Source organism: Tinamus guttatus, unplaced genomic scaffold (assembly GCF_059628265.1).
Source record: "Tinamus guttatus ecotype Peru unplaced genomic scaffold, ASM5962826v1 Tinamus_guttatus_pri_ptg000038l, whole genome shotgun sequence".
NCBI classification, from domain to species: Eukaryota; Metazoa; Chordata; class Aves; order Tinamiformes; family Tinamidae; genus Tinamus; species Tinamus guttatus.
Genome location: NW_028288572.1, coordinates 1995136 through 2007500, shown reverse-complemented (window position 1 = coordinate 2007500; position 12365 = coordinate 1995136). Strand labels below are relative to the sequence as shown.

General features: G+C 38.4%; 1 protein-coding gene across 1 annotated transcript in view; it reads right to left on the bottom strand.

The window, feature by feature from the left end:
- Positions 1 to 12365, bottom strand: part of FAM135B (family with sequence similarity 135 member B) — a 111440-nt gene that overhangs the window by 14361 nt on the left and 84714 nt on the right. The window contains exons 7-10 of the mRNA XM_088534756.1: positions 11137 to 11290; positions 8092 to 8141; positions 4881 to 5036; positions 1865 to 1938 (exon numbers count right to left, since the gene is read on the bottom strand). Coding sequence (XP_088390882.1) covers positions 1865 to 1938; positions 4881 to 5036; positions 8092 to 8141; positions 11137 to 11290 — 434 coding nt within the window. The remainder of the gene's footprint in view (positions 1 to 1864; positions 1939 to 4880; positions 5037 to 8091; positions 8142 to 11136; positions 11291 to 12365) is intronic.

Here is a 12365-nt window from a genome sequence, read left to right as displayed (position 1 = left end):
TTTTTCAGGAGTTCTCAAGTGGGAGGGTATAGAGATCATGGAGCCAGATTCCTTTGGCAGATAAAGGGCGATAGTGGAAGAGGCAACTGATAAGAGTTGCACCAAGGGAAATTCCAACTGGACATTAGGAAAAAAAAATTGCCACTGGAATACTGTGGAATCACTATCCTTGGAGATATCCAAAATTTGACAGACAGAGCTACCTAATCTGAGTTTTGTCCAGAGTTTGGTCCAGATAATTTCTCATAGTCCTATTCAACTTTCTTTATTCTATGATTCTGTGAAACTGTCAGTCAGAATTTGGTTTTAACCTCTTGAATTCCTGTGGCCATGAGCAATATCAGAAGGCCTCAAAGACATACACACATACAGCTTGTTCCACCAATATTACTGACTTTGTCCCCTTTTTCTGTCTCAACTGCAAATTGGTTGGAGAAGAGGCAGTGCTGTATGGTAAGGGGATACCAGCACTCCAAAGAGAGGTCCTGAGAGTTGGTGTTGTTGACTGAGTTAGAGGTGTCAACAGATTGCATTCTGCTCACTTCAAAACCTGTCTTTTGGGGGAAATTGCTACTGCTGTCTCCGCTGCGGGCTGCTCTTAACTACTATAACTTGTTGCTGTTGTCCCAAGGATCACCACATCTGTCTGATACTGAACACCTCATAAGGTTTTCTCTGCAGAAAAGGAGGTCTATCACTCTGACTGTTGCAAGGGTTTCAAAAATCCAGCTGCAGGAAGCAGCAATCAAAAATCTATTTGAACAGGGAAATGAGGAACAAGGCCAAGAAGGACATATGTCTAGTCTATGCTAGTTTTCTGTGTACCATGAAAAATGAAGGCACTTCATGCAATAGAACAATTTGAGAACAACCTAGTCCATGCACTCTACTTGCGATGACCATATTACTTGGCTAGAAGTGAGGGCAGAATTAAGCCGTGTCCTTGTACTCTGCAACTGGGCTCTAGGCAAGTAGTGTTGAGCGGAAGGAAATACTTAAGCTACATGTTTCATAGCATACTTCTATGAGTGCAGTCCTGTGCAAAATTTCTTTTTTCTTTGTACTGCTGATTTTTGAGCAAGTAATTAAGTATTTATCAGCTCTAAGTGCATGTTGCTTCCATTTTTCCTACAGCTAATATGGTGGTATCCCCACCAACCGTGAGCTGCAGGATCCAGGGGATATTCAGTTTTGCAATGGCTATTGGCCAGTGAAACAAGACTCCTGTTTGAATTTACATATTTTTCTGATATATAAAATAGGTCTGAATTAAAAAGTAAAATACATCCATGACTGCCCACAAAAAATAGTATGGACAGTAAAAAGGAAATTATTACATGTTAAGCTTTTATAGTGCAATTGTAGTACAGTTTCCTTCCTAATGAAATTGGAAATTTGGATCTGATGTGCAGATTTGGGGAAGCTAATTGAAGGAAGACAGCAAAAAAAAAAAATTCTGCCTACCCTGAGACTAGTGTAATTGGAGGAGATAAAGCTTTGAAGAAAAAGGTACCCAACTGATCTTGAGAAGAGAGGAGGGCAAGGAAGATCTCCTCTTTGATAAAGCATGTTAAGCCATAATCTCCCTATTAAGTAATTCGTATGTGAAAGAGAGTAAGAGAGAGATTCGTCTAATAGGGATATTGAAATTAACATTATGTGGGCCTTGAGTAACTTGCCATGCCACTTTTAGTACTCGTTTCAACAGGTTTACAACACAGGGCCAGACTAGACCCAGCAACTTCTCTCAAGCCACACTTCCCTCCATTTCCAATAGAAAGGACCTTATCCTGAACCAAAAAAAATTTAGGAAACTACATTTTCAGCTACTTCAGTGACCGGGAAGGCTTGAGAAATTACTCACAGGCCTTCCTGAAACGTCAACACAGCGAGTTTCCGGTGCTCAGTATAGAAGAAGGCTTCTGAGAATCTTCTTACCTGAGTGGGAAACACACAAATTAGACCTCGGATCTGCTGAAAAGCACAAAGGACAATCAAACTAATAACAGACCAGCGACTGTCAAGGACAGATTCCCCAATACGCTCCATCTGTTTTGCAACACTTTGGTGACAGAAGGAGACAGAGAGGCCAGTTCTGCTTCACTTCTCCAGGCCAGCATGAAGCAGTTGGTGTTGCTCCATAGTTAAATGGCAGGAAAGAAGTGTCCCTTGTCAGTAAATTAGGACTTCCTCATGGGCATCTTCTGAGTCTTTTTAGAAGCCACCAAATTTACCATTTTGCCCCATAAACTGGATAATCTTTTCTCACTGTGCAAGTCATATGGCAGCAGCACAGTACGTGGCTAAGTTAGAACAATTGCTAGTTGATTGTGTCTTCCATGGGAACATTCACAGTAGCTCTCGAGAGAGTAAAAGTTTTACTCTCAACTCAGAGAGAAAAAGCCTTATCATGGTAGAAACACATCATGTCATGATGCTTTTCAAATGAGAGCTCTCCAGATCTCTTCATGGAATTTAGAGATGTTCAGAGGTGGATAATCAATTACAAAAGAGACTCAGATCTGAAGTGGCTGGCAGAGCACTGAGTGTGAAATAAGCTATAAAAAATTCAGTACTGCTATCTGTCCTGGAATACACTTTGGGATTCAATCAATCAATCATAATATACAATCAGATGTACTAAGCTGTTAAACTGCAGCCCATACATTACTAATAATATTTGTGAAAGCGACCTCTATTACAGTGTCAGAGAATGGCAGCAAAAAGCATACGCCACAGCATTTCAACATGTCCCTAAATCCCAGCTGTGCTTCAGCAAACAGCCTTTCTAAAAAAAGGACTAGCATCCCTTAACTGAAGCTGCTTCTTGGTAAGATAACTTCTGATCTGAGGTGCTCAAACTGTTTTCCATGACTCAGAAAGTGCCATTAAACACAGCTTATACTAGAAGAAACTGAAGCACATGAAGGTAAGTAATTTGCCAAAAATGACACTGGCAGTTGGCATCAGTTGGGGCTAGAACTGTGGGTTGGAATTCATCTCCTGAAGCTGGTTGTCTAGAGGGCCCTTCAGCTGAACAAGCCACTCCAGGTTCCTCTGAAAGTCAAAAGAAGCAGGGGAGTTTGAGCATTAATCATTTCCTCCTGGGTTAGATGACTCCTTTCGGTGAGATGAATCATGCTCTCATGCCTAGTGGCTGGACCTCCATTGACTTTAACAGAAAACAGAGAGTAAGCTGAGATGTAGACACCTACACATTAGGTTCCTTAAGTAAGATGAATCCTATCTTTTTTTTCATAATGATTAAATCAGGCTATGACTTCAGCTCAGCTGATGCAATGAAAGCAATATCTTGTTTCCTATACAGCTGCGCACATAGTGGTTGATAACAGAAAAGGTCCTAATGGAAGGTACAACGCTTGCTGAACCAAGTAGGTATGACACAATTACCTTTAAGTATAAGACCATTTGTGCCCTCTTTATTATCAAATACTAATTCAAACACCAATTTCAATGGACAATATTAACAATTTGTTGTATGCAGCTTACTAGGGGAAGGGAAAGTACTAACTACACGTATGTGACACAGTGAAGAGAAGAAACATATATTCTTATATGGTTTTCTTGAAAGAGTTGAGATAATTTTTTTTGGAGGGTGTGCTATTTATAGTTGGATTTATCATTTATGATAGATACCTAACCTGCATAGGAAATTATGCTTGATCCTATCTACCTCGTCCCATCTACCTCCTGTTCCATATTGTTTCGATATTTACAGTGTACCCACTTCACACAGCACCCCAGATCTCACAAAAGTAATATCCTGCTTTCCAGAAATTCAAATGTGATGGTATAGATTGTATCTGACAGTAAAGGTACGTATAAGGGTGCCTAAAACTCATTATTTGATCAGCAGAGATACAGAATTGAAATGTATCTTCTGTGTGAAAGAGCCTTTTGCTTGCAAAGCAACTTTCCATAGTCTCAAACTCAATGCTGACAATCCAGTAAGTTGCTCAGTGTTAGAGAGCTGTTTTTGTCCACAGAACTTGACTGAAGCTCAAGTGTTTGTCCACTTGGGATGCAAAAATTTACAGACAAGGGATGAAACCTGTCATTAAACCAACCTATGAATGCTGAGAAAGGGAAAATAACTTCTCTTTGGATACACCTACAAAGCACTCAGCACATTCTTGGTGCTTTTTTGAAAACTAGTTAAATGATCACTATTAGCAACCACCATCATGGAAGGTTGTTTATGCTGTTGTGAAGCAGTTGTAAAGTAATCCTGGATGTCTTTGGATCCTGAAAACGGATTTCCCATAGTCATGTGTTCGTGGCTCTAAGGAGCAAGGCAATATCTTGGGAAAAGCCCACAGATAGAGTGGAGGTGAAGGAAGTCACGAGGCTGCTGTTGATTCCCTGTTCTTGAACGGAGCCTGATGATCTGAAAACTTCCTTCACAAATGGTGTTTTGTTAGGTCTGAAAGTCACCCCTGTACTTCAAGGCAGCAGAAGGCTTTGAATTAGCAAATTAGCACAGAGCTAGTTGCAGAGAATTCACTTTTATCCCATCCCTGTGAAAGACCACTCTAGCATTGTATTTTTCAAAGTTATTTTATGATCACTACAGTCTATATTGTAGACTACAGTCTACTTGTATTATTTGTAAGGCAATAAAATGACAAAATGGTCACCATTCCACTCCTTCAGTTTTGAAGAAGATAAAAACAGAAAATGAAGTTTTTTACTTGGCATAAAATATAACTTTTGCTCACCTCCTCTTCATTTTTTGTCATTTTCCTGACATGTCCTGAATATATTCCTATAGCCACAGTAGTTTGGTAAATATTTATCCAGATATATTACTGATGTCTCTCTATCAGCAAATTATTGAGCTTACTCTTAACTAAAATTACCCTTAGCATGTGATGTTCCTGAGTCAGATAAGCTGTGACTTCCGGATGGAGCGTTGCTACTTCCAGGAATTGGGTCCACAGGGCCAAGAGATGGGAGCAAAGCCAGGCAAGGTCCTTGCTTATCTGTTCTGCTATCTTCTCTGGATTGCTCAACAGCTGGAGGAAAGAAAGGATACTTTGAGATCAAGGATGATCATGAAAGAAAAGCAGCTTGTTGGATTAAGTCCTTCCAGGAACAAAATATCTATCTGTATATATGTACATACATATAAAATTATTATTATCAGTTCTTTTACCCCAAATCAATCAGGTGAGCCTTTTGCTTTTGCCTTTTAAAGGCCATGTGTTTTGGCACAAAGGGTCTTATCTGCAGAGCAGGAGGGCAGGAAGCAGAAACACCCTCAATGTTTGCTCATATGCTTCACTGCAGAGAAAGTAAATATGGAAAAATTCATGAGCATGGATTCTAAACTATCCACCAGATGGTGCTGGAGACTCTCAAATAAGAAACCTTTACTCATCACCATGTCCTTTCTGAGTAGAAAAACAATCTTCCCTTGATACCAGATAGCTGATTATGGAAAATAAATAAATAAATAAATATTAAAAAAAAAAAAAATCCTGTGTCCTCAACACAGGATGAAAACAGACATCCCAGAGTTGGTCTTTGCTTCTGTCCTATGCTGAGATAGGCTGAGGTCCTCTATGCCCTGCAATTCTGCACCACCCAAGAACGGTAGCACAGGACAGCAGCAAAGTCCCTGCATATCGGCCACCTTGGTTTGAGTATTTCGTTAACAACAACAAATAGCTACTGTATTTTATCTCTCCTGGCTTGATGCAAAGAATGGGAAACTGAGCCTTTATCTATTCCAAAGGAGTCTACATGGTTTGATGAACCACGTTTGATGAACTCACTCCCTGAAATACTCCAGAAATAAAGCCACTTATCAGTTCCTTCAAGGCCAGGTACCTGCTTGGCTAGAATGGCAGAAAATGCTGAAGACTTGCTTAACAGAAAAAGCTGCAAGAGCAGAAGTACCTGCGATACTGCAAAGCCAAGATTAAAAGCTTTTTTTTTTATGTAAAAGAGAGGCAAACAGAAAATTTGTATATATAATAAACACAGATAATTTCACTGAGTTTACATTCAAACAAAATTTGTATGTTTAATAAGCACATTGTCTGTGTGATATTGTGATTCATCAATTTACCCAAAATGCCACAAGTTCCAATACACCTTATGCTGGAGAAATCAGACCGATGCTGGTAGACAGGGAATTCTGCCTCAAATCTCTCCTTACAAAATCAGGGCCCTACTTCATTTGCTGGTCTCAATGTGGTGTGCTCCATGCTTTCAATGCATATTTTCTTTTATTCTAAAATCTTCAAAGGAGAAGATATTTCATTAATTCAAATGATTAAGGGTATGAGGGCTATTTTCTGGATTTTGTCTCTTAACATTGGAAAAGGAAAAGGAAGAAGAAAAAGGAAAGAAAGAATAAAGGGGAAAGGTGAAGGAAAAGGGGAAATAAAGGGGAAAAAGAGGGAAAAAGAGGGAAAAAAGAGAAAAAGAAAGGGGAAAAGGAAAGAGCCCTGTCCAGCTCCAGTTGCTACTGTCTCACTGTACTGGAATACACAGAACAAGCCTGGCAAGCTAGGAATGCAGGTTAAACCTCAGGGATTCGTTTCCCCAGGATAAAGCCCAGCACAGGATATTTAAAATGGTCACAATGTTTGGTTCTGGATATTGTCTTCACAAAAATTCTGCCAGGCATTCCCTGTTGCTGGACCTTTCCAACTCCAGCCAGCATAGTCTGACTTTAACAATCCTATCACGTAAAACCAATCAGGAGGTTCTCTGGAGAGGTTACATTTGCTTGTTTGTTTATAAATCAACCAGACAATTTAAAAAATATTGTCCTTCCATTTTCTCTTGCTTTGAGTTTCTGCTGTGTCAGAAACTAAATACTAAAGTGTGACAGGGTAAAACTCACTCTCCTTTCTTCTTTTCTTTCATTTATTTTTTGAGACTGAACCCAACTTCTGTAATATAGTGGTAATTGGAAACTAACCTCATGGACTTCTCTCTCTATGGTTTTAATAACTTTTTCTTCTCCTGCAAATGACCATTTTTTTTCGTATGTTGATCAATACTAGGAGAGTGTTCCCAAAGCTCATTTGTACCCCACAGAGGTGCATAAGACTTATTTAAAAAAAAAAAAAAAAAAAAAGAATTGGACAAGAATTGAGAAATATGGAGAAATTAAGGCTGATATTTTCTTATGTTTACCAAGACAATTTGAACTTTTCCAGATTCAAAAAGAGTAAATACTAAGGAGTCTCTAAATCATGTTTTCAGAACTCCTGTATCTTTAAGGCTTCTAGATTTTAGCTATCCAATGGAGCAAGGACCAACAATTTATGTTTGCCTAAATAAAATTTGGCTAAAATCTAATTTCTTGAAAGGTATCCATGTCATGACTTGATTAAGAAATTCACAAAGGTTTTCCACTCATGGGTGACAGCCATCATCCCACCAATCAAAAATGCAGCTTAAATTTCCTTCCTGTTTGGTTTGGCTGCAGCTTCTAGCCATTTATTGTCATTTGTCTCATTGTTCTCTGTGTTGGTGAATCTTCTTCATACCTGCATGATAATCAAGTTCCCTCTCTGTCTTCCATCTAAACAAATCAAATTCATTAAATCTCTGATCATAAAACATTTCACCACATGTTTGAACAATACTTGTGTTTCCTCTTGACATCCTTGACATCTTCCCTGAGTCTCACTTGAAATAACCATGGCAGAAGAAAGGGCAAGGCTTTGCCCAGAATTGCTAGTTTCCTTGCAGATACTCCACACACACTTAGGCAATTTTATTTGAGAAGATGCGGCTGCAAAACCTACCAAGGGGTCTTTTCTCCTGTCAGTTGGACAACTATCAGCCAAAGAGGTGTAATTTCAACCTACCTATACTCAGGGGCTAGGCGCACTGAAAGATGCTGAAGTATTGTAGCTGGTGATTTGTTAAAAGTGACAAATACATCATGTCAGTGAATAATCAAAATTATATGAATTTTGGGAAAAGAAGCATACAGCAAACTTTCTGATGGCACCAGATTCCTCCCACTCTGACACACAGTAAGGCTGTGTCAGTGCCCTTGAAAATTACATGTATGAACCGAAAATGTTGAAGGAACTACCTTACCTGAAGTTCCGTACAAAATTGAGATAACGTGTCTTCCACAGATAACTCCTCTACGGAAAAAAACAAACAAAGGAAAAAAGAGATCAGACTGGAGAACTGTAGATGTGAATCGTTAATGTGCTGCTGTTCATCCAGGACAGAAACAGGTCTTCTAACATTATTTCACAACTCACGTTCTTCAAGCATAGCTTCTGTTCATGTGACTTGGACAAATAAAGCTTCTGCAAAGGTCTTGCCAGGTTAAAGAGAACAGGATTTAGTCTTTCAACCCCAAATAACCAGAACAGAAATTGGTCATTACAATTAAAAGAAACACTTGGAAGTTCTTAACACCTCAGAAGAGATGTTTCTTTCTTCAGAGTAGAAAAGCAACATGCAAAATACCAAAATTTCCACAGCAACATCTTCCTCCCTGCATTTTTTTTTTACCTTTCTGAATAAAGAGCCAACACTTGTATTGTCTAGGGGAGCTCTGCATTTGCATCCAATCCAGCACAGGGTCTGCAGAGGTCTTCAGAGAGGAGGATGATCCTGACTCTCTGGTCAGGAAACCTTAGATCAGCTTTATACTATGGTCACGTAACATAATATAAATCTTGTGTTACATGGGAGATCATAATTCTCATTGTCTATATTCTCTCTTACTGCTAGTTTCCTGTCAGCTATTGCTATTTACAGCGAGCTCCATGTCTGTATATGATATACTATAAACATTTTAAACCCTGAGCAAATAATGCATAAGTGAGTCTTTTTTTAGCTATTACACAGAGATATACCAAATATACCTGACTGGTACTAGACTGAGCATCTCCATATTTCCCTGGTCTGTGTGAAGTATCTGCTTACTCCTAGGGTATACAGCATTGCTTGGATATAGTCCAGAGAGAATCCAGCATAGGGATGTTCCACTTTAATACACCGCAGATGTAGCAGGGGAGGCTACAAATTCTCCTGAAACTTTGGCAGCTGGATTTTACAATGCGACACTTCTTGACAATATTTATAAAGAAGCAAAAGGGTAGAAACAAAGCCTCCTCCCGGAAATGTCTCTTCTTAAACAGTACTAATGAATGTGAGAGGATTAACTGAGATATTTAGCAGCTTGAAAAGATTCGTCCTCAACAGGTAAATTTTGGGAAACAATGAATTCCACTCTTAATGTTTCAATTAGACTGTTAAATTTTTAATATACTAATCAAGGGCCTAGGGAAAAAAACAGAAAGTCCATAGTGGGTATTTATGGTGTTTGATTCATTCCCACTCTCACTAGATGCCCATGAAGAGATTAATCTGAGCAAACATAGATGGCTACAATTGAATGAGTCATTTATGGTTTCCTCCTGTTCAGTATGGTGCAGTTTTCAGTGCAATTCATATTACCAAGGCCAATGGCACTACTTGACAGAAAAGAAGTATTTAACTGTTCTTAATACGTCTCTTTCTCCCCAGTGACTATCAGGACACTATGGGAAAGTGTCTAGATAGATGTAAAGATGTATCTATCAAATGTAAATATTTGTTTAGTATTCATTGTATTGGCTAAATTTCATACCTCATGACTCCACTGGGCTTTGGATAAGGCCTCCAAGCACTAAGCATAAATCAAACTTTCAATAGATTTTCACAGTTTATGTGAATAAAATGATTTGAGCTTTTTTCCACACAAGCAGATAGATTTGCATTTAGCAAATGTGCATGTGCTACAAGTATATTTGCAAATGAAGTGCCTGATTCACTATTGACAGTCCTTTGAAAACTAAGTAAGTCAATCATATTCAGAAAGGCAATATGTATATTTGGGGCAGCTTTCCAGTTGTGGTCAACCAGAAATGCTTAACTCATCAACTCCCAACCTGTAAGCCCGTTCAGGTGATATACAAATAACCTAAAAATGTGGCTGATAACTAAGATGTCTGAATTATGAGCTTTTTTTGCATGCTGGGTTTTATTTGACAGGTCATAAACTGCAAAGAAATATACTGTGCTTTTTTCTTGTGGCTCATTTGGGTAACATGTCATGTTCGCTTCCCACACCATGAGTCGCAAACACTTTAGGAATGAAATATACAGCAGTGAACAATACATGGAGTGGAAAACAGGAGCTTTCATCCCATAAGGCTGTACAGCAGAATGCATTACATCTCACAGTGGTAATAATACCTACACACCAAAAAGGAAAATCTTCTTTCCTCCTTTTTTTTAAGCTGCTTGCCAATACAATCAGTTCTCCCAATACAACTCTCTCTGCAACAAAACAAACTGATCACTTCAAAAACATGCGTACAGGCACAAAAACAGAAACACATGTGTGAATTCCCTGAATTCAAAGAAACAGTTGGGAGAGATGGAATTCATCATGGATGCTCTGATTTCTTATTCTTTTACTATCAACATGACTAAATGAAAACTACAATGCTCCATTCCATTCCACAAAACCAGAGAGCCAGCAGTTACACATCATTCCTCAAAGGCCTGATCAGCTACTGAGGCTTCTGCCAGAAAGAAAGGAATGTTTATTTGCTTGATTGCTTCCAGAAAATCTATTAGATAATTGAATTAGGGAACAGCAGAATCATTTTAAAGAGAAAGTTGTGATTATGGTATTGTCAAGGAAGAAATATATTCCCAAACATAAGTGAGGGAGTATTTTTCAATAACACTCATATTGCACTTTAGCTTTTTATTTTCAGTTTAGAATAGTTTTTGCTCAAGAGTAAAAATTGCTATCTCATGGGAATGCAAAACTGGAAGCTCAAGTCCTTGAAAAGCGACAGACTCTGATATTGTCCAGAGGCAAGTATTTTGAGACATTTATTAAAAATTTTATCCCTCTGCATCTCAGGACACCTTCAGCTGGTGAAAATGTTCTACAGAGACTGAGCAGACAGTCATCTGTCACAGCTTGGGAAAAAAAACATGCATACAAAAAACCACAGATATCAGAAAATCAAAAAAGGAAAAGAAAAAAAAAACTCTAAATGGTCTATTTTATTTAAAAGGCACCAATGGACTTTACTCAGAATTTAATGTTTTTTGTTCTCTTACCCAACTTCAGCTGTGGTAAGTCAGGAATCTCCTTCATTATTAGAGTGTAGTACATATGAAGTCCTCTATGAGCATTCAAGAGCAGAAGACACAGGTCCTTATGCCATTTGTATGCATGCTGCATGCAATTTTCTGAAGGAACGTAAAAACTACCCTGTAAAATAAAAGCGGTAAGAAAAGAAAAATACAGAGATTAAAATTCACAGTCTCTTTTTATTGCAGAGCTTTTCAAAAATACAGTTGTGGGCTGCCTAATTTCTAATGAAGCAAGTGTCTCCAAAGAGAGACTTTAAACATGTCTAGATCTACCTCCTAGACAGTTAACTAACCTGATATTCTATATGTACATTTTTGCAAAATCATAGAAAAACTATTGCATTGCAAGAGTACTGCCATACTACAAAAACATAGAGTGTGGCACATTGTAAGACATTGCCCACTCCTCCTATCTACTAATGTAAGCTATTGTGCACTCTAGGAGCAAAATCTGGATGAATAGCTCTTACGTGGGATGAGATTTAACTGAGCAGACTATAATACATTTAATAAAAAATTTCCAAAACACCTGCATACCTAGTCAGGGCATGAGCTGAATGTGCATTAAGGCATATAAACCAAACATATGCAATTCTGCCAAAAAACACGTGTTCTAGATATTATTGTAAATGCATGTAAATACTTGCAATCCACTGATAGGTGGATCATAGTTGGTTCTAGTTGCCCCACACAAGAGCAATTTTTCTGCACTGACTTTGGAGGAGAATGAGTTACGAGGACAGAAGTGAAGTGACAACCAAGTACTCTTTCCTTGATATTTTATTTTATTTTATTTTATTTTATTTTATTTTATTTTATTTTATTTTATTTTATTTTATTTTAATTTTATTTTTCTAAGCAAAGTCACCAAAGACTATGGAAAAGCATGATCAATCTGCCACTTACTCCACTGCTGATCACTGATGGGCTAAGAACACAACCCATCTTCTCTTAATCCTGAATACAACCATCTTCTCTTACAGGTTGCGGTCAACTTTTGTGAAGACTGCTACTTTCCCAGCTAAGTTATGAGTCCATTTTTGGACACTGAGTGCTTTCTACTAGTTGAGTCAAATATCTCATATGGTATATGCCTCCAGGAGCAGCAGTGAAGACTCACCAACCACATACCAGTAGACCTCCTGCACCGTTATATCCCTAGAGCCTGTATTGCCTGGCTTTTAGCCTTTACT